Source organism: Nomascus leucogenys, chromosome 22a, assembly GCF_006542625.1.
Source record: "Nomascus leucogenys isolate Asia chromosome 22a, Asia_NLE_v1, whole genome shotgun sequence".
Lineage (NCBI taxonomy): Eukaryota > Metazoa > Chordata > Mammalia > Primates > Hylobatidae > Nomascus > Nomascus leucogenys.
The window spans coordinates 100,112,594-100,134,515 of record NC_044402.1 but is presented as its reverse complement, the minus strand read 5'-3'; the positions used below and the strand labels follow the sequence as shown (position 1 = coordinate 100,134,515).

The 21,922-nt window shown below is 40.0% G+C and overlaps 1 protein-coding gene across 3 annotated transcripts in view; it reads left to right on the top strand.

The window, feature by feature from the left end:
• FTCDNL1 (formiminotransferase cyclodeaminase N-terminal like) overlaps positions 1–21,922 on the top strand; it is an 89,185-nt gene that overhangs the window by 30,666 nt on the left and 36,597 nt on the right. The window contains exon 4 of one of the 3 annotated variants that reach the window (XM_030803666.1): positions 1,340–2,735. The exons of the other annotated variants lie outside the window; for them this stretch is intronic. Coding sequence (XP_030659526.1) covers positions 1,340–1,521 — 182 coding nt within the window. The 3' untranslated portion in view covers positions 1,522–2,735. Of the gene's footprint in view, positions 1–1,339; positions 2,736–21,922 lie in introns of those variants that run through there. 3 annotated transcript variants of the gene reach the window in all.

The following is a 21,922-nucleotide window of genomic DNA, read 5'->3' as shown; positions in this document are numbered from 1 at the left end:
GTCTTATTTTAGTGTCTTCCACATTTCATTTCCTCCATTAACATGGCAGCCTGAATTAGAATTAAACAAATAATACACCCTGAAATTGCAGTTGGGACGGCCTCCTATGCTTATTGTGGCCAGAGGTCTCATCTCAGCCCTGATTTTGATGATCCATGATACGGAACAAATAAAGAAGGCCTGCGCTCCTGCTATCCCAGGCCAGCACTAGAATTCCCTAAGCACCCACATTTTGTATATCAGACAAAAATGTATGCCATCTCTGTGCTTGCTTACAGGGGACTATAATTAGCTCCTAGAAAACAAGCAGAGGTCCGGTGAAGGAGTAATCTAGACAAGCCCAGCAATTCTGTATTTTGCCTTGAGAAGATAAAGTCATATCCAGAGAATCCAGATATGAAGAATGGCAGAGGAAGATGAAAAATGTTCTGCCACTTAGAGTAATCTCCGATTGTGTTTAAATATTAGGCTTCCTTATATAGCATCTGGCCCAGGGCTGTCCAGTAGAACTTTCTGTGGCTATGGAAATGTTCTTCGTCTGTACTGTCCAGTATGGAGACCACTAGCCATGTGTGGTTGTTAAGTACTTGAAATGTGACAAGTGCAACTAAAAAACTTCATTTTTCATTTTTTTCTTTTCTTTTTTTAGTTTTTGTAGAGATAGGAGTCTATGTTTCCCAGGCTGTTCTCGAACTCCTGGCTTCACACTATCCTCCTGCATCAGCCTCCCAAAGTACTGGAATTACAGGTGTGAGCCACTGCCCTGGCCCATTTTATTTAATTTTAATCGAGTAAAACTTTATCTCTAGTTCTAGAGATAAATCCTAATTAAAATGTTAATTGATTAGAATTAAATTTTAATAGCACACATAGCTAGGGGCTACTGTATTAGACACTGTGGTTACTGGCCCTTGCCCTCCTAACTTTCTATACCTTCTAACAATATTTACAAGTTGGGGCTATTATAACATTGTTCAAAAATTGAAGGCACCAATTTCATTAATCCTACATGTACATTTCCACTGTGAAATTAGATTTGTAATGGGTTAGAACTTCAAGCCTCCTTGTATCAAGGCAAGCTTTTATTGTGAGACTAACTTCAATGGAACATTCATTATGTTTAAGCTTTGATGTTTAAAATTTGTATAAATCATGTGCTTTAGTGGTGATGGTTGCACAACAGTGTGCAACTTCATGCCACTGATCTGGACACTTAGAAATGACTAAAATGATGAGTTCTATGTTAAATATGTTTTACCAAGCAAAAAAATTATATGCTTTGGTTTTTAAAATTTGGCTTGATTGTGATTTTCTTTGGTTAAAATTCCCTCTGCCACAGGCCTTGCTGACGATCTGGTGCTGCATGTTCCTGGCTGCAGCGTGTTTCTCTTTGGCAAAGCTGACCTGCCTGAGAAGCGCAGTCTTGTCCAGAGAAGGAAGCAGCTGGGCTGGTTCACGAGGAGGGATTCAGTACTCTTCAGCCTGACCTGGGAGCTGCCCCTGCCCGAAGATGTGGTTTAACAGGTTCTGAGCATGGTTTTTGCTTTGCTCTGTTTTTTTTTTTCTTTTTAAACTTGAGGTTCCCTTTATGAGTCACACCCTCTTAATGCAGGAAGAGTTATAGGGGTGGCTACTTCTTGAAATGGGTGAGGCTCCCCTTTCTGCTGTTACTCTCACCTGGGCCCTTTTAAGCTAACCTGTGAGCCTAGAAGCTCCCGTCAGGTATTTGATGAGGGCCCCCAGAAGTGATATTCAAGATATATCATTAGCCCTGCAACGTGATCACTGATGAAAAGAATGCTCATAGCTCCTGGCACTGGGGCAGGGTCCTGGAGGCCCCTGTCTGTGAATGGTGGTGGGGTGTGTCGTGGGGTGTGATGGAGACACCTGGAGAGGGAGGACTTAGGGAGAGATCACTTCTAGCTCGTAGGAAGGTCTTTCAATACTTAAACATCAGTGTAGCCAAGTTGGTGCTTACAGCTGGAAATCAGTTCTAGAGGAACCCTGGAAAAAAGCTTTTCTACATAACGGACTTCTAGAATACAGAGACCAAAGACTGGGAAAAGAAACTATTCCTTCCCCTGGCTCTCATCAACTTTTGCCTCCTCTGCTGCTCCTGCCCTCACTCCCTGCCCCACCCCTAAGGGATGTGTCAGGAAAAGGTGGAACTCCTCCCTGTTGTCTGTACTTCCACCATCCTAGTGTCACTTATTTGAGTCTTAATTGTTTCATTCTCAAATGTCTGTTGGGGCCACAAATTAAACTATATAAGATCACATTTTGATGGTCAGTCAATAACTTAAGCAATTACCAAAATACTAGATATCCAAGGAGCGAGAGGTGGGCGAAGATAAGAAACACACTTCTCATGGCACAGCTCTGCCAAAGCCCTGCAGAATCATTTGCACATAGGTCTTTGGTTACTAGCCCCTGGCACAGAATTCTGATCTTAAACAAATATTATCTATAATCAAGTAGAGCAATGCATTAAAAAAAATAGCACAGGTTTTGGGGCTATGCTGAAATCCCGGCCTTGCTATTTGCTGGCTGTGTGACCGTGGTTCCTTGGTCTCATTATGCTTCGCTTCTCATATCTATAAAATGGACGTAATAATGTCTCCCTCTCATTATTGTGAAGTCGAAATGATGTCTGTAAAGTGCCCAACACAGTACTAAAGGGCCATTTTTTCTTCCCTATGAAGATGAGATTTAATAAAAGTGATATTATAAATGTATTTCATTCAACATTTTGTTATAGAAAAAAGGAAGAGACTGATTGCTCTCTGCCAATTTGAACCTCACATATTTTCCCATGATTTGTCTCACAAATGGAGAAGTGTAAAGTTTTATGACTAAATTTTCAGAAATCTATTTCCTGGTTTCTAATTTGAGCCTCCCTAAAGACTGAAGAGATTATACCGCAGATGTAGTCGCCTCAGTGCCAGGTGGACTGGTATTGCAGTCAGGTGGATGGGAATTAGACATAGGTATACTGCTGTGAGAGCATTAGGTTAAGCAAACACTTGAATAACTTAATTCTCATTTTTGCAGTGCTGTTAGAATAAATGGGTCGATATTTGGGAAAAACTTTAACCTGATATAAAAAGCGTATGTGAGTTAAAGACCAAATGCTAATATTATCACTAATTATGTTTAGTTTCCTAAGAACAAACTTGATATGTAGTTGTTTAAACTAAAGGGAGGATTGCTTCCCAATCTGATCTATCACTTGCCTGTGGTTGGATAATCTGTGTCTCTGCCTCATCATTATCTATTTTATATTGTTTGATTTGAAATGGTCAACACATTGGGATTTCTGATTTTTTCTTTTTCTTTCTTTCTTGTTTTTTTGAGACACAGTCTCATGGCATTTGCCTAGGCTGGAGTACAGTGGTGCGATCTCGACTCACTGCAGCCACAACCTCCTGGGCTCAGGTGATTCCCCCACCTCAACCTTCCAAGTATATTTTGTAGAGACAGGGTTTCACCATGTTGCCCAGGCTGGTCTCAAAACTCCTGGACTCAGGCCATCTACCCGCCTTGGCCTCCCAAAGTCCTGGGATTATAGGCGTGAGCCACCGTGCCTGGCCCATGATTTTATTCTCTGTTTTTACTCACATGGAGATCTGTAATTTCATCAAAAATTTCATAAAAATCTGCAAATCCCAAGTTAAAACATTAAGATGCCAAAATTGGCACGACGAATGTTTAAAGATGATATTTTAAAGGTAATATTTAATACTGGGGAAGATGTAGTTAGAGACATTTACACTGTTAATGATAGTGTAAATTGGTATAAACTTTTTAGAAGTGAGCTTGTGATATGTATGAAGAGCTCTAAAAATGTATATAACGCCTTTCAGAAATTCTAGATCTAGAGATAAATCCTAAGGAAATAGTAAAAGGTATATGTACAAGTATGTTTAGCAAAGCATTATTTATAATAGCAAATACTGAAAATAATGGAAATGTTTGCTATTTGGGAATGTTTATATAAACTATGGCATACTCAAGCATGATGTTTTAGAAGAACTTTCAGAAATAGAAAATGCAATCTAATGTAGAGAGAATTTGCAGTTAAATTAGTTAACGAAACAGATATTAAGTACTTACTATGTGCTAAGCAGTATCACCAGTGGGCAAAATAGAACTAATGTGTCCTCAAAGAACTTACATTGTAGTTGGGGAGGAGCAAAGAGACAGACCATAAATAAAAGCCTTAATAAACAATGAATTATATAGTACATTAGAAAATAACAAGTACTACAGCCAAAATAAATATTGAACAGGACAAGGGCATTAAGAGTTCCAGAATGGGGCCGTATTGTGATTATAAGTGGAATAATCCAAATTAGGCCTCATTGTAAAGGCAATATTAGAGCAAAGAGTTGAAGGAGTGAGGCCACTAGCCATGTGGAGATGTGGAGGAGGGTTTTAGGCAGAGGGAATAGCCAGTGCAAGGGAAACCAGGTAGTATAGGCAGCGTGATCTCAATATTGTAAAATATATATGCACGTATTTTGTTTGTATTATATATAAGAAAAACATTTTTAAATTCTTAAAGCTTCCAACATATTTTCATAATATCTCTAAATCAATCCTGTGATTATTTCCATCATCTTCCCTGAAGGGTAATTAGTAAGATTTATCAGTGGTAAATTTTATAAAAGCTAAGTTTCAGTACCTGTATTCAGATTATATTTGATGGTGTATTCATGATAAGAAGGGAAAAAGAGCACAGCTTTTCCCCTATATGCCTTTTTTCACTGGTACCCATGACCAAGGGTGGAAACCTTAGCTTGTGGAAGAAACAAGAAAGTTACGGTTTGCCAAGTTTGGGCAGTCTGTTTGCCCATCATTTAGTAGGCTCAAAGCAGGTGCTAATAGCAGAAAAATAAAGTATTTCAAGGAGGATCAGTGAATAAGGGATGTGAATAAACAATTAGTTTCTAATATTCCTCACACCAGATAGTAGAGTTTAAGACTTTCTACTAAAATATTAGGTTACCTTAATTGCACATATTCTTCCTTAAAAAATAATCCAGAAAGAAGCAAATTGCTTTCTTTCTTTCTTTTCTTTTTTTTTTTTTTTTTTTTGAGATGGAGTCTCATTCTGTCACCCAGGCTGGAGTGCAGTGGTGTGATCTCAACTCACTGCAACTTCCGCCTCCTGGGTTCAAGCGATTCCCCTGCCTCAGCCTCCTGAGTAGCTGGGACTACAGGCGCACGCCACCATGCATGGCTAATTTTTTGTATTTTAGTAGAGACAGGGGTTCACCATGTTGGCCAGGATGTTCTCGAACTCCTGACCTCGTGATCTGCCCACCTCAGCCTCCCAGAGTGCTGGGATTACAGGCATGAGCCACCGTGCCTGGCCATAAATCACTTTCATTTTTTGAAGCAATATCTACTGAAGTAGAATTTATAACATCTCTTTCTTTAGGGTAGAAATGTTATTCATCTAATTTTTCAATGAATTTGGTTCCCAACAATAGCGATTTCCCACTTGTTTAAATTTAATTGGCTTTATATATTTTTCTAACTTTTTTTTTTGGTTATGTCAGTGTTTCCCAACATATTTTTCCCTCCCACCAAAACAGAAAAACCTCAACACATTGTTGCTATGTTTATGTTTTTTCCTACAAAAATTAAATAGAAATGATTGGCGCTATCAACTGTACAGTATAGTCAACAATCCAGGACAAATTAATTTGCACAGTACCAGAGAGGAAGCAGAATCTATAAGGAAACAGGTTTCTGTTTTGAAGTTCCCAAAGAATATTATAAACAGAAGAGAAAAAGAAGTGAGCTCAGAAATGATTAACACCCATAGTCAGTGCCAAACACACAAAATCTTTTAAGCCAAATTCCTTTTAAAAGTTTGTAGTTGGCCAGCTTGTGGGGAACATAAATAAGGGCAAAGCAGTAATAGTTGATACTTTTAGATCTATAAATAAATACTTTATACATATATATTTAAAACCCTAAACATTTATGGGGTAATTTAAACACTGCTGTCTGATATGTTGTATGAATGGCCTGCATGTATGCATCATTGTTTAAAAATGTGGGGAAAATTCTTTGAACTGTAGTTTCATATGATGCCCTAGGAGTCAGAGATGGAGGTAATTGGTACATCTTGGAATCAGGGGCATCTGTTTAGTTATTTAAATGGGTTACTGAGCACTTTCCTGCTTACTTCTTTCTACTATAAATAAGAAATGCATCATCAGGCACTTTTCTTGACATTGAATACTCCAATTTACTCCACACCAAAACTTTATCTGGTATTTGAAAAATAATTTCTAGTTTTAGAATGAGTCTTGTTTTAAGGAGCCTATTTTTAAAAATTATTTGCTGATGCTGGCTAGGAAGCCTAGTTGGGATGATGAAAAATTAAAGTCTCAATGTGTCACTAAGCATGTAACCTATAACTGGAACATGAAGGACTTAAGACTTTGCCTGAACTCAGGGAAGGCACTGTTCTATTATTGAAAAACCTGAGAGTAGGCAAGTTACTTGAGCTTCCCTCTTATCTGGACTGGCTTCATTATGGGAGGTAAATTTGTACCTATGTTTGTAATCTCTTCTGAATTATTTCTACTCTGAAAGATTTAAATGAGGTTGACAATGCCTCGCAGAGCAAGGAAACGTCATAGCCATTTTACAGAAAGACAGCTGAGCAGAGGCAGTGTCCTGTTGAGGTGGAACTTGAATTTGGACCCACAGGAGTACTTCCTAGCCCTGTGGCACATGGTTCTCACTTAGCTTTCTTTTCTGTGGATTCAGCCACATGGAAACAAGTCCTGCATTCTTCCCACCATGGGAGCATTGGACTTAGCAATTATGTTTGAGTTTTATGGCTTTAGTCATCAAATGTCCTGTTTCAGCTGTGGTTTCCCTTTAGTGCATGGTCTAAAAAATTTAAAATACCAATATATAATGATAACTAATTGTTTTTGGTATAATAACTGTTTATGTTTTTGAACCTGAGTTCTGAGTCTGGTTGCCTTGCTCTATTACTCTGAAGCAAAGTCCACATTTAGGCTAGGGTTTTACCTTATTTTAACCTTCTTCCTGTTTTTATACTCAGCAACCTGCATGGTTCCTGGCACTCACCAGGTTTTCAGTAACAAAGTATTTTTTCTTTTTTTTGAGACAGAGTCTCGCTGTGTCACCAGGCTGGAGTGCAGTGGCAAGGCGATCTCTGCTCACTGCAACCTCTGCCTCCTGGGTTCAAGTGATTCTCCTGCCTCAGCCTCCTGAGTAGCTGGGACTACAGGCACACGCCACCATGCCCAACTAATTTTTGTATTTTTAGTAGAGACGAGGTTTCACGATATTGGCCAGGCTGTACTCGAACTCCTTACCTTGTGATCCGCCCGCCTGGACCTCCCAAAGTGCTGGGATTACAGGCATGATCCACCACGCCCAGCCCAGCAACAAAGTATTTAATGACGGAGTTGAATTGGTTGAAAAGAATCTATTTATTCAAACTGTAATACAGTCCACAAATTTGAAGTTTTCTCTTTAGATATAAAAGTGCTAAATGTCCTAAAACACCATCCCAGCTCTTTCCTCATGCATGCTTTAATACTGGCCACCAAAGAGGAGTATAATATAATGAATGGAACTTCTGAAGACACCCCTAAACAACTTTGGCCCTCCTAAAGTGAAACTCTTTTCTGTAGAGTTAAAATATGAAGAATCCTTTCACCTTTAATTGATTGAAAATGATGGTGCCTGGAACCATTTTTGAGAATAATTTTGATCTAAAGAGAAAAAAAATACATGTGTTTCTTCTGAGTGCTGCTTTTCCATTTTCCTGATGGGCTCTTCACTATTGTTTTGTCTGAATGCAGTTTTTTATTTGTGTTATTCCAGACATGGTCCTACCACAAGCATCTTTAAACCAGACATTAATAGCATAGTTCACAGTCATTACTGCCAGTGCTCAAACACAAATATTGCATTTGTGTTTGCAAAAGCTACACATCAGATGTTAATTAAGTGCATTTGGTTTTTTTCTGCTTAAACAGTCTGGCATAAAGAGTTTACATCTATATCAGTTCACCATAAGGTCTCAACAATATCTAAATCACCAGCCGTACAGTATATGATAAATACAGTGTTTCCACACAAGAAAATAACAGAATTGTCAGGAAAACATCAGGCCTGTTATATTTCTTTGTGAAATAATAGCAACTGAATCTCAGTTTCTTTTTCTTTTTGATAAAAAAGTATTTAACTAGGAGTAAACACCAATATTTAGAATGATAAATTTTTCATTAAAGCACACATGGAAAGCGAAATCATACCAAAGATTTTTTTCCTTGTTTTTAGCTTGCTTCAGGGCGTTGTGACAGTTGTGTTGGAAGAAAATTGGAATTTCAGCCTTGCAGTGAGGGGATTCGTGCTGCCACCAGAGCAGCCGAGTGCCAATCTGCGGGAGGCGGGAGTGGAGCGAAACTGCAAACTGAGAAACAAACTTTCACATCAGGTTTCTAATTTTAGAGCAAAAAGTGGAATTACTTTAATTATATGACATTTAACTAGAAATACGATTTGCTGGGATTAATTATCTCTGTCATTTAAAATACCTTCTTAGTAGGTTTAAATTAACATAAAAAATCAAATCCAGCATTTAAATAAGGTCAATGGGACTGCTGGATTTAAACACAGAATTTGATTCAGTATAATTGGGTCACCGTATTAGTTTTGACTTGGAAGGATTAAATGGAGGGAATTGGAAAAGCATGAATTTTGGCAGAAAGAGAAATTTTCTCTTCTTTCTTTCCTTCCTTCCTTCCTTCCTTCCTTCCTTCCTTCCTTCCTTCCTTCCTTCCTTCCTTCCTTCCTTCTTTCTTTCTTTCTTTCTTTCTTTCTTTCTTTCTTTCTTTCTTTCTTTCTTTCTTTCTTTCTTCCTTTCTTTCTTTCTTCTTTCACCCTCCAAGGGAGAGAAGTTTCCCCACCTTGGAAAGGAAACTATTACCCTGATTAGGTCAGAAACATCTCAGATTCATTAACTGTCTCTGTTTTATCACTACTTGGATAAGAAATAGTAATAAAACAAAAATATTGTGTAACTAAAGCTTACTAGAAGAATTTAAAATACATATAACAAGGGCCTGTTTGAAAAATGATTATTCTGTGTTAAGTGATTACCTCATATTTTATTTAAAAGCATATGAAAGTTATTTCTGATGTTTTATTTTGCTTAAAAAAATGAACTTTATGCTTTTGAAGGAATTTTAAAAATAAGAGTTTCATTTCAATCAAGTAAGTTGGTGTTGGGACACTGAACAGTGTACATGTCATGTTCTTTATTGAACTCTTGTCCTTAGGGCTTATGTCTAAACTTACTTTATCTTTAATAATTTATCTTAGGCAGTGAGTTCATTTATAGCAAGAATGATCAACTTTGGAAATTCTACTAACAAGGGGAAGTTATTAGACATGTGATAGTAGAGGATGTCTTGGAATTTGCTGAGTGAGGGAATCAGGAAAATTCCCAGGACTACAGGGATGGAATGACCCATGTCATGGGGAAAGCCCCAGGTCCATATGCAGGAACTTCCTTTGAAAGTGACTTGCTCTCCCAGGCTGATGAATTGCATGTGAATAACTGAATGTGACTGGGCATATCAAAGCTATGGGACAGCAAAGCGTAATGGTGAAGCACTACAGGCCTGGTAAGGATTTTGAAAAGTTGTGCTGGTGTAACCCCCAGTGGTATATACTCTTCAGCAAAACCTGAGTGTGATCCAGCTATTTGTTGGAATGATGGTAAAGATATTACCATTCCTTGAGTCAAAATAGGATATGTACACTAGATTTTAGGACATAAGACTATTTGTAACATGACTTGTTGGGGGGTTAAATGAGAGAAAAATGTTTGGAGGTTTTCTGTTAAAGAGTGGCAACATTAACATTGACAAAAATTCCAATTATACTCTGCGCAATGTTAAAACTGATATAATTCTTAAAGATATTTAGGGTAAGTGATTGGGACATGAGATGATGAGAGAGAAATGTATTGACTGTTAGGAAATTTAATTTTTACGAAATCAGCATTATGGGGAAATACTGTAATCTGATTCATTCCTGCAGAATTCCCAGGAGGAAGAGGCCCAGCCTCAGGAGTTGAAATGTTTCATTATGTACATGTGTGGGAAAAAGATGAAATGTGGTTTCCGTGTGCTGATTTTCTGCAAAACATCTATTAGTATGAGAGTAGCCAGGCTAGGCAACAAAGCCCCCAAACCATCATAGTCTAGGGAAAAGTGAACCCAGAAGGCATTTCTCTGATGGATACTGACATCAGGAGCAATGAGTTTGAAAGTAGCAAGAAAAAGTAATGACAGTAAAATAATGTTGAAATAGTAGCTAAGGAATGGTCACATGCTGAAGATGAGGTCAGTCCTTTATTCCTCATCAATCCCTGCTTCACTTTGCTTTTAGAAATGTAAGGTTCCCCCAAAATGAGGAAACTGCAAATGTAAGCTTTTTATACCAATGCTAATTTAACCAAGTTGTCCATCTTATAGTGTAAACTATAATTAGAGCCACACTATTTATGTAATGTGAGCCGCACCGTCCCTGAGACAGCGAAAGGCAGGACATTTGCCCCTGAGCTCTAGAGTAACAGGGCTCTAGAGTGGCAATGGCCATCTCAGCCTCTTGTAAAGCTGGGGATGGAAGAAAGAGGTGCCTCTAACAGGTTGTACAAAGAGAAAGGCACGAGGTTTATAAGTCTGTGTGGGGGGACTCTTTTGTCTTGTTTGGCTCCAAACCCTGCCAAACTCATATCATCACAAAACACCTGAGTCCCTTTGCTCTTCCCAGTTCCAAGGCTGTTTGTTAGTTTTTAGTGACCTCTTTCCCTAATTAAGACTGGTTTTGAGATTCATTTTAATCTGATATTAACCTAATTCAATAATGACAGGTGTTTGTTTCGGAGAGAGGGAGTGGTGGGTACAGAGGTGTGATTTACTCCTGTCTCTGAGACTCTTAGGCCTGTCATTGAATTCCAGCCCCCATGGAGATGGCCTTGGAAATGAATGAAGGTCCAAGGCCTGTTGCTGCTGATGACGCTTAGCTCTTAACTGTGCTTTTCTTTCTCTGTTGGTATTTTGGAAAGTTTGAGCTCTTTTAGGAAAAAAAAAATCCTTTAGATAGTTTAGAGTAGATAAAGTTACCTGATTATAGCCTAAATACTTTTGTTAGGGAAAAAATATTATCTTTAGAAAATTCTGGAGTTGACAGTGAGAAATATTTGTATTGTTTTTAAATAAAACTGAGTAAAGGAAATGCCTCTGATTAAAACTGGCTGACGAATAGAATCTTCAAAACAAGGCTTTTGTTCCGCCTGATTAACATGCTTTTCTAGGTGTTGGTGCCAGCCCGTATGTGATGAACTGCAACATTACCATAGATTCTCAAGACATGTCTGCAGGAAGAGAGATCGCTAGTGCCATTCGGGGCTCAAATGCAAATGGATTGAAGGGTGTCCAAGCCATGGCTTTTCCCCACGAGGGAAAAATTGAAATAGCCTGCAACATGGAGAGTTTTGATGACCAAGAAGCTGCAGAAATCTCCGAAGACCTCCAATATGTGTCTTACAGTGTCCTTGGTGACCAGTTTTCTTACGTGTCTCCTCATTACATAGAAACTCAAGTTAAAAAGTTGGCAAGGGATCGGGGAGTTGGTACTAAAGGGAGAGCATTAGTTGGATTTACACCCCAAGAGTGCAAGAACTGTGCTGAATATGCTATAAAGGAAAACATTGGGGAATTCTGGAAGATTCGGGGAGGTGTTTTCATGTGATCCAATCTAAGGCTTCACTGAAATTTTAAGGAAAATTATTAGTCATTACAAAATTTTCTTTTGGGCAGTGAAGATGTGGAGAAACTACAAAGAGCTTAGTTGCAGCCATGTATTGGAAAATTGAAAGCATTCTTTGTTCAACAACAAACAAATGTTCATAGATTATCCTTAATTACCTTATATTGCTAGTCATCGTTACAATTTCGAGACAATCTACTTTGTATCATATGCTAGTAACTTGTGAACATTAGAAGCTCTTCTGAATCAGCTGGGTAAAATGGCCATGGTTTCTGAACCGTCTTTCATTATTATGAGAAAAAAAGATAAAATGAACTTGATTGGATTTTCCTGAATGAACGCTCAAGTTCCATATTCAACTTTCATTTTTTGAGTAATTACTATCTTATTTTCTTTTTTTTTGAGACAGGGTCTCACTCTGTCACCCAGGCTGGTGTGCAGTAGTGCAATCATGGATCACTGCAGCCTCTGGCTCCTGGGCTTAGGCAGCCCTCCCACCTCAGCTTCCCAAGTAGAGGGGACTACAGGCACGAGCCACCATACCCAGCTCATTTTTGTGTTTTTGTAGAGACAGGATCTGATGTGTTGCTCAGGCTGGTCTCAAACTCCTGGCTAATTATTCTTTTAATATGTGCATTTAAAAAGATCAAGACTGGGTGCAGTGGTTCCTGCCTGTAATCCCAACACTTTGGGAGGACAAGGCAGGCAGATCACTGGAGCCTAGCAGTTTGAGACCAAACTCAAACTGGGCGACATGACAAAACCACATCTTTACAAAAACTACAAAAATTAGCCAGGCATGGCGGTGCACACCTGTAGTAGTTACTTGGAAGGCTAAGATGGGAGGATGACCTGAGCCCAGGAGGTCGAGGCAGGATCATGCAGTGAGCCATGATTGTGCTACTGCACTCCAGCCTAGGCAACAGAATGAGACCGTCTCAAAAAAAAAAAAAAACAAAAAAACCCAACCGACCAACCAACCAACTAAACAAACAAAAAATCAGATACTAAGTGACTAAAAAATGGGAGGATTACCAAAAAAAAAAAAAAAAAAAAAAAAAAATCAGGTACTAAGTGACTAAAAAATGAGAGGGTTACAAAATATAATCTCTCTTTCAAAGCATGATTGTTCATTCTTGCCTTACTACTTTTAGGATGATCTGCTGTTCATAAACCAGATATAGAATTTTGAAATGTTTATATAGGGAGATGGCATGATGGTGTTGGGCATGACTTCAAGGAAGTACTTATTCTTTTGGAATTTAGATGGAAAGTCTAAAGGTTTAGAGAACATACTGTTTTTGAGCAAAGAGAAGGGTATTGGCAGAATAAATTTTATTTGAAAGAAATTAAAATTTGTAGCCTTTTTGTATACTAAAAGAAGCTATTTGTCAATAATGGCAATTTTAATTAAATCCTTAGTATTTATATTGTTCTAGTATCAGATGCTTCCCATAAAGCACAGAGAAATGAATTTTTCCACAAATTGAGTTTAGCAAGAAAGATTGTGATCTTCTTTAATAAGAGCACAAAATGCGAATTTATTTTAAGGAATTAAAAATAAAGAGGTTGGCTGGGTGTGGTGGCTCATGCCTGTAATCCCAGCACTTTGGGAAGCCAAGCTGGGAGGATCACTTGAACCCAGGAGTTTGAGACCAGCTTGGTCAATGTGATGAGACTATCTCTATTAGAAAAAAAAAAGTAAAAAAAAAAAGGCTGAACTCAATCTTTTTATAGATCCAGTGATCTAATTTTTTTACTTACATTTGATTCTTGAATCTGATTGCATTTATATTATTCTGGAATTCCAATTCTGTGTGTGTTTTCTCTGTCAATATGATTACAATGAAGATGGATAAGATGATGGACTAGTTATGGTTTTTAGATGTGAGGAATTTTAGTTGCTCTAGTAAGGAGAGAAAATGCTGTCCAGTTAGACCTGATAGGTCTGTCTCTCAGTCTCTGAGAGATGAGAAGCAGCAGTGCCCAGATCTTGCCTTGCTTTGGCGGAGGCTGTGTGGCCCGATAGAAGGAACAGCAGACAGTGGTTTGAAGGGCTTGAGTTCAGTCCTTGCTCTTATTTTTCATATAGCCATAATTTCATTAGCTATGAAATAGGAAAAATAGTTCCTCCCTGACTAGGGGAATAAATGTCTATAAGCTGTAATGTAAAAATGAAATGTATTATTAATAGTTTTTCTAGGTATATTCTAGAGCTTTGCTTTAGTTTTGAGCCTCAGTATTAAACAGATGAGAGGGGATGAAAACACATGGTGCCACTGATTCATACTGGGTTGTAGGAGGGGTTGATTCATTTGCCAGTTACCTGAATTAACCTCTCCAGGTTCCTGTCACAGCATTACAGGCTGCTGGCTTTGAGCAAGGCCTATTTAAAACCAAACATCCTTTTAATGGGTACAGTGTGTCATTTGGGAAGATGAAAAATGTTCTGGAGATGGATGATGGTGCTTGGTTGCACAACAGTGTGAATGTACTTAATTCCACTGAATTATACACTTAAAAATGGCTAAAGTGGTAAATTGTATGTTATGCATGTTGTGTTTTATAATTAAAAAAGAAAAGTATGTATTTATCCCACAAAAATTAAGAAAAAAATAGAAAAATCCCCTCATATCTGAATAAGAAAACTTTACTAAGTCCATTGTATTAGTCCATTCTTGTATTGCTATAAAGAAATACCTGAGACTGGGTAATTTATAAAGAAAAGAGATGTAATTGGCTCATGGTTCTGCAGGCTATACAGGAAGCATGATGCTGACATCTGCTTGGCTCCTGGGGAGGCCTCAGGAAACTTACAGTCATGGTGGAAGGGGAAGGGGGAGCAGTTATGTCACATAGCCAGAGAAGGAGCAAGAGAGCTGGTGGGGAGGTGCTACATACTTTTAAATGACCAGATCTCACAAGAACTCACTCACTGTCATGAGGAGAGTACCAAGAGGATGGTACTAAACCATTCATGAGAAATGCACCCCTGATGATTCAGTCACCTTTCACCAGGCCCCACCTCCAACATTGGGTATTACGATTGAACATGAGATTTAGGTGGAGATACTGATCCAAACCAGATCATCCGTATGTTCTAAATAAAATGTTGGCAAATTTCTATTATCTATTAATAGATACAAATATGTACAACCTATTTTTCCCTTTTAAAATCTATTATGATGGACTGTAGTGCTCCAGATGAGGTTTAGTTAATGGTTTAAAATAAAGTTCATTAAATGTGGCCTTTGATCCAGCTATCCATTAAAAAACAAAAATTTACATTTTTATTATAAATAAATAATTTTCTTTTTCTGAGATAGAGTCTCATTCTGTCACCCAGGTTGGAGTGCAGTGGCACAGTCTTGACTCACTTCAACCTCCACTTCCCAGGTTCAAGGGATTCTCCTGCCTCAGCCTCCTGAGTAGCTAGGATTACAGGTGCGCATCATCACACTCAGCTTTTTTTTTTCAGTATTTTTTTTCCAGTAGAAATTTTCCAGTATGTATATATATATTTTTTCCAGTAGAAACAGGGTGGTCTTGCCCAGGCTGGTCTTGAACTCCTGAGCTCAGGTGATCTGCCCACCTCGGGCTCCCAAACTACTGGGATTACAGGTGTAAGCCACCATGCCTGGCCAATAAATAATTTTTAAAACAAGCACAGACACACCTCTTACTTCTCATTCGTATGTGAATTTGTCTTTTCTTTCTCTGTTCCCCTTCTGCCTTTTAGAAAATCTGAACCAGGTGTAAATTGCGGAAGGTGTTCTGGTGGATGGGTACACTATCACCAGCTCTTCCTCTGCAGGAACTGGCATAAGTCACTGGGATGCATCTATAATAACTAAGAAGGATGATCCCATTGGCTTGAGAAAACCTGACAAAATGAACTAACAAATACCCCGACTCATATGCAGCTTTTCTCAGATTGGCCTCTTAGAAGCAGCCCCACAGTTTGTACCAGTGTTTCATCAGTATTTGTTTTTTAAATCTTACTACAAGATGGACAATGTATGGAATCTGTGCCTCATAGCTCATATTTACCCTCCCTCCTTTCACCAGCTGTGAAGAGGCCAAAATTGATGTGAACAAATAGACTTTACTTTCTATCAGCCCCTTTGTGTTTTTATTCTACTCAACTTTAAACTTTAACTTTTAGTTTCTTAAAAGAGGGATAAGGAAAGCAACAAGCTAGGCTATGAGGTGATAAGGTGTTGTGTGTGGGGTGCGGGGGAGAGGGGGAGTTGTCATTGCTTTCCAGCCTAAACTGAGGCTTGACTCATGATAAATTAAAACTATTTAAACATTGGGAGAGGGGAGTAAGTAAAATATAACTGAAATAAAACAAAAGGGAGGTAATATTTTCATTTCTTGACATAATGAAAAGCCTTGCTCTGTAATTGGTTTGTACTGTCTTGGAAGTGGCGTCCGTGGTCAACAAAGGACCATTCTGTGAGAGATCTGCAAGGAATTTATCATTCCCCCTGGCTGAGCCAAAGCAGGCTTGATATACAGTTTTGTTTCGTATAAATATTCTCATGTTACTGTTTATTCTGTGGGAATATGAGGATCTCACTGACAGGGTACGTGCTCCACTGCCTTGCTTTTAAAGGCATTTATTTGACTCTGTTGTTTGTACTTGCCCAGAAACTTCAGAGAACAGCCCAGGAACTTGTTTGATAAGCATCCAGACCATGCTCCCGAAGTATGTTGTGCTTGGGGGGTTAGGAAAGCTTATTGTTTTAAGCGAGCCTGCACATGGCCTCCAAGGAGCCCATTTTTCATAGATAAAACAATTAGGACACCCTCAGCAATCTCTTAGAATGCTTCTCCAATGTGTAATAAAATGTCCTGGTGAGCAAGGCTCTGGTTGAACTCGGACTGCCTTTGGATTACTCTGCCACTTCTTTTGTTCCTATTTGCAGTATTGTGAGGCAAATTAGCGTATTGTGAATTAAGGTGTGAGATACAGACCTAAACATGGAACTAATTTCTTTCTACATTTTCAGTGTGGGTGTTAACCTATTATCTCTCGGCTCCACATTCATCCTTCCATATACTTTTTTTTTTAAGACAAGGTCTTGCTTTGTTACCCAGGCTGGAGTGCAGTGGCATGACCATGGCGTCTGCAGCCTTGACGTCCCAGGCTGAAGTGATCCTCCCACCTCAGCCACCCAAGTAGCTGGGACTACAGGTACACACCACTACACCTGGCTAATTATTTTTTATTTTATTTTATTTTATTTTATTTTATTTTATTTTATTTTATTTATTTTTTGAGACAGAGTCTCACTCTGTCGCCCAGGATGGAGTGCAGTGGCATGATCTCAACTCACTGCAACCTTCGTCTCTTGGGTTCAAGCGATTCTCCTGCCTCAGCCTCTGGAGTAGCTGGGATTACAGGCGCACGCTGCCATACCTAGCTAATTTTTTGTGTTTTTAGTAGAGACTGAGTTTCGCCATGTTGGTCAGGCTGGTCTCGAACTCCTGACCTCAAGTGATCCGCCTGCCTCGGCCTCCCAAAGTACTGGGATTACAGGTATGAGCCACTGCGCCCAGCCAGTTTGTTTTATTTTTATGTTTCGTAGACACAGGGCCTTGCTATGTTGCCCAGGCTGGTCTTAAACCGAACTCAAGCAGTCCTCCCGCCTTGGCCTCCCAAAGTTCTGGGATTACAGGCGTGAGTCACTGCACCTGGCCCCATACTCTACTTTCTGATACTGGGACTCTGCAAACCACATTTCTTCTTTGCCAGCCAGTTCCCTGTTAGGCTCTGCCAATATGGGGTCCTGGACTGGGGAGGCTGCAGGGGTGGAGAATGGTGAGGGATTGCTCCTTCCTTTTGACTTCCTGTTTCCAGAAGCCCCACTTCAGCAGTGACTCTTCACCTTGACAGTGGCTGTTAGTTCCAGGCTCCAGCTATTCTTTCTCCCCACCCCCCCAACACTTTTCAGAGCTTGCCTTGTTGCACTTCTCAGAAGCCCCAGCATCAGCTGGGCAGTGCCACCTCCTCAGACACCTGAGCCCCAGCTCTGCAGGGCCTCTCCTTTCAGCTTCTAGGCTCTGAGGACCCCTGCCATAGTGAGTGGTGCTGCCTGCAGTTACAGCTCTGTGATCCCTTGTTCTCTGTTTTGCTTTTTAAGTTCTGTTGACAATTTTTTTTGTGATCTCTTTTGAAATACTTAGTGTGGTTTCTGTTTTCCTGATTGGGTTTGGACTGGATTCTGTCAGAAACAAACATCAGCAGACCCAATGGGACTGGGGGAAATGGAGAGGGAAAGGAGAAGGCAGAAAATATTCATTGTGAACATAGCTCCTAACACAAACAGCCCACACACGGTTACTCTCCTTTTCTTATCATTCGCACATTATTCTCTTATCTCACTGTCTTCTTGTTGTCAAATTTGCAGTTCCCTTTGGCATTCATGCTATTTTTTCCACCAGTAGGGAGTCTGAGTGTTGACTTGAGGTGAGGGTGGGAAATGCCATGGAAAGCCATTAGGCCAGATTTTCCAAAGGATGTCTTTTGCATAGTAGCATATTCCATCATTTAAAATGTAAACTAGTGTAATTGTACAATTTAAAAAAGTAAAGTCTTTTGAATCTTATAATAGTTACTTGTCTTTCCTTGTATAGCCATCTTCACCTGCCATGTAGATAATGCTTTTTATCTGGCGGTAAGCCCCCAGCCAAACGCCTTTCCCAAACCTCTGGGTACCACGCTATCAACTTTTTCTCAGGAAGCCCCGTCTGAAGCCAGTCAGTTTTCTAACTTCTTAGATACCTGTATCTCCATGAAGACTAACTGCTTTGAAAAAAGTAATTATATGGATGTAGTTTAGCTAGGACCCATCGTTACAAAACTATATTTTTTCTAGTACGTATAAAGGATTTTCGGTAACTGATTAATATTAATCTGTGTCTATCCCAAAATTCTTTTTAGTAGTTCATTTTCATGATATCCACTCTGTTATTTCACAAAGATAAAAGGAAGATAAAATAGCAAGATACAGGAAAAGAAGTCTTGAGTGAACCCTTTTGGCATCATTATTTGTAGCTATCTTTTACTGAGTACCAACTAAGTATTAGTTATTACATGATTTTCACAACAACCCTCTGGAGCAGGTGACTAAAGTAATAAAATTCCCTAAGTTCTCTTAGCCTATTGGGTCAACCAGGAACCTTCTCCTACCATATTCCATATCTGTAGGTTTATACCACTGCCCTAATCCTAAACAGTACCCCTTGGGCTGGGCATGGTGGCTCATGCCTATAATCCCAGCAATTCAGGAGGCCCAGGCAGGAAGATCACTTGAGTTCAGGAGTTCAAGACCAGCTTGGGCAACAGAGTGAGCCTTTGTCTGTACTAAAAATAAAAAATTAGCCAGGCATGGTGATACACGCTTGTAGTCCCAACTACTCAGGAGGCTGAGAAGCAAAGGTCGCTTGAGCCTGAGAGATCAAGGCTGCAGTGAGACATAATTTTGCCATTCTATCCTCGGTGACAGAGTGAGACCCTGTCTCAACAAACAAACAAAACAAAACAAAACAAATCAACAATAACCTTGGACCCACATTCTCAGGTCTCCAGGCCTCTCTTCCTAGGCCTGATGGGCCTTTACCTCCAGTTTGTTGTGTTCCAGTTAGAAATTGTACGTCCAGTTAGTTGACTCACCCCTCTATGGCAGTTTTATAGGCTGGTCCACTCAGGATCCTGAGACTTCTTCCAGATCTTAGGCCTTTCTCCAATACTTCTGTACTCTTTACTCTTTTAAAATTTCTTCCAGATCTTTGTTTTTTTTTTTTTTTTTTTTTTTTTTGAGACGGTCTTCCTCCATCACCCAGGCTGGAGTGCAGTGGCATGATCATGGCTCACTGCAGCCTCAATCCCCAGGCTCAAATGATCCTTGCACCTCAGCCTCCCGAGTAGCTGGGGTTACAGGTGCATACCACCACAGCTGGCTAATTTTTAAATTTCTTTTTATTTTTAGTAGGGATGAATTCTCACTCTGTTGCCCAGGCTGGTCTTGAATTCCTGAGCTCAAGTGATCTTCCTACCTCAGCCTCCCAAACTCTGTCTTTTACTCTGTTATCATATTCTGAATTCTTGCCCATTTATTCCTTTTTGTACCTGAAAGAACTATTAGCTTCTAGTTTTGTGACTTCCTCCCCTGGACTGTCAGCGCCTCCTCTGTAGGATTGTGCATTTTGTGCTGCTAGGCACAACCCTCTCTCATCAGGTGGGGAAGTGGAGGATGAACTGCACATCCCCAGATTTCTCTCAGATGAACTTCTCTGAGTTGGGCCACAAACTTGCTCCAACTCTTTGGGAGATGCCTGAAATCACTCCCACTATCTTGAAATAGCCAAGTCAGCCATAGGACCCAGAGTAGTCCCCATCAGTATTTAAATTAAGGAGGAAAATTGCCACCAGGCGAGGCCAACACTGCTGCTAGAAACAGGATGGTTGTGGATTGTGCAGCCAATGCTCCAGAACTCCTGGCTGGCTAACCATGCAGAGTCACCTGGTCATTTCTTTTAATTCACATCCCTATGTTTTATGCAATTTTAGTTTATGGACTTGACACATTGACTTGTTACAGGGTTTTACTGATGTTGTTTGTTTTGCTGGCTAGACTGTAAAGTCCCTGAGGATGAAGCTTCATTCATAAATATTTATTGAGCTCCTACTGCATTTCAGTGGGAACAGATTTATCATTATCCTAGTGATACGTAAGATGTAGGTGCCCTCACTTGTATGGAGACCTAGTAAGGCCTGGGTAATATGTTCACAGGCCCTAGTAATATGCTTACATGGTCGTATGATTTTGAGAAATGTATACAAGTTAGATATTTTAGGCACAATCTGTTGAAACTGCTGTCTCTTACCACCTCTATTTCTTTGTTATATGTCCTTTCATGATGAGTGGCAGCGGAGCAGCTAGTATTGACTTCATGAGCTTGCAACCTGTGCAATAGCACAGGGTCCTATGCTTAGTTCAATGTTCTACTGTTACTGTCAGGAAATTCTGAATAATTTTTTTCTTATTCCTTTTTTTTTTTTTTTTGAGACGGAGTCTCGCTCTGTCGCCCAGGCTGGAATGCAGTGTCGCAATCTCGGCTCACTGCAAGCTCTGTCTCCCAGGTTCATGCCATTCTCCTGCCTCAGCCTCCTGAGTAGCCGGGACTACAGGCGTCCGCCACCAAGACCAGCTAATTTTTTGTATTTTTAATAGAGACGGGGTTTCACCGTGTTAGCCAGGATGGTCTCGATCTCCTAACCTTGTGATCCGCCTGCCTCAGCCTGCCAAAGTGCTGGGATTACAGGCGTGAGCCACCGCGCCTGGCCTATTCCTTTCTTTTTTTGAGACACGGTGTCAATCTGTTACCCAGACTGGAGTGCAGTGGTGTTATCTTGGCTCACTGCAACCTCTGTGCCCAGGCTCAAGTGATCCTCCCACCTCAGCCTCCAGAGTAGGTGGGACCACAGGTAAGTACCACCACACACCTGGCTTTTTTTTTTTTTTTTGTATTTTTGATAGAGATGGAGTCTCACCATGTTGCCCAGGCTGGTCTCAAACTCCTGAGCTCAAGAAATCTGCCTGCTTGGGCCTCCCAAAGTGCTGAGATTAGAGGCATGAGCCACTGCCCCCAGCAGGGACCCATATTTTCATTTTGCACTGGGCCCCATGAGTTATATGGCTGGTTCTGGGAGTGGGACATTCTTGGACTCAGATAAAGGAGAAGTTGAGTTGTGAATATTTGTGTGGTTCATAGTCACATCCGTGTGTAGTAAAGTCATTACCAGCTCTTCCAGTGTAGGAATGGCTCCCAGGAGTACTCCTCTTGCCCTCTGTGATGGCTCACTCAGTGCTGTGACTCACAAAGCAGGGCCAGAGGACCATCACAGGTGAGTGTGTCCTGTGGTACCCAGCATCAGAAGTATGTAAGAAGTGGAGGAAAAACGAGGGTCAAAAGCTATGGAGCCAGAAGCTAATCTGTGCAAAATCTTTCTAGTTATTGGCAGCACAAGGTTGTAAGCAAAGCATGTGGTTTTTAATGATGTCCATCC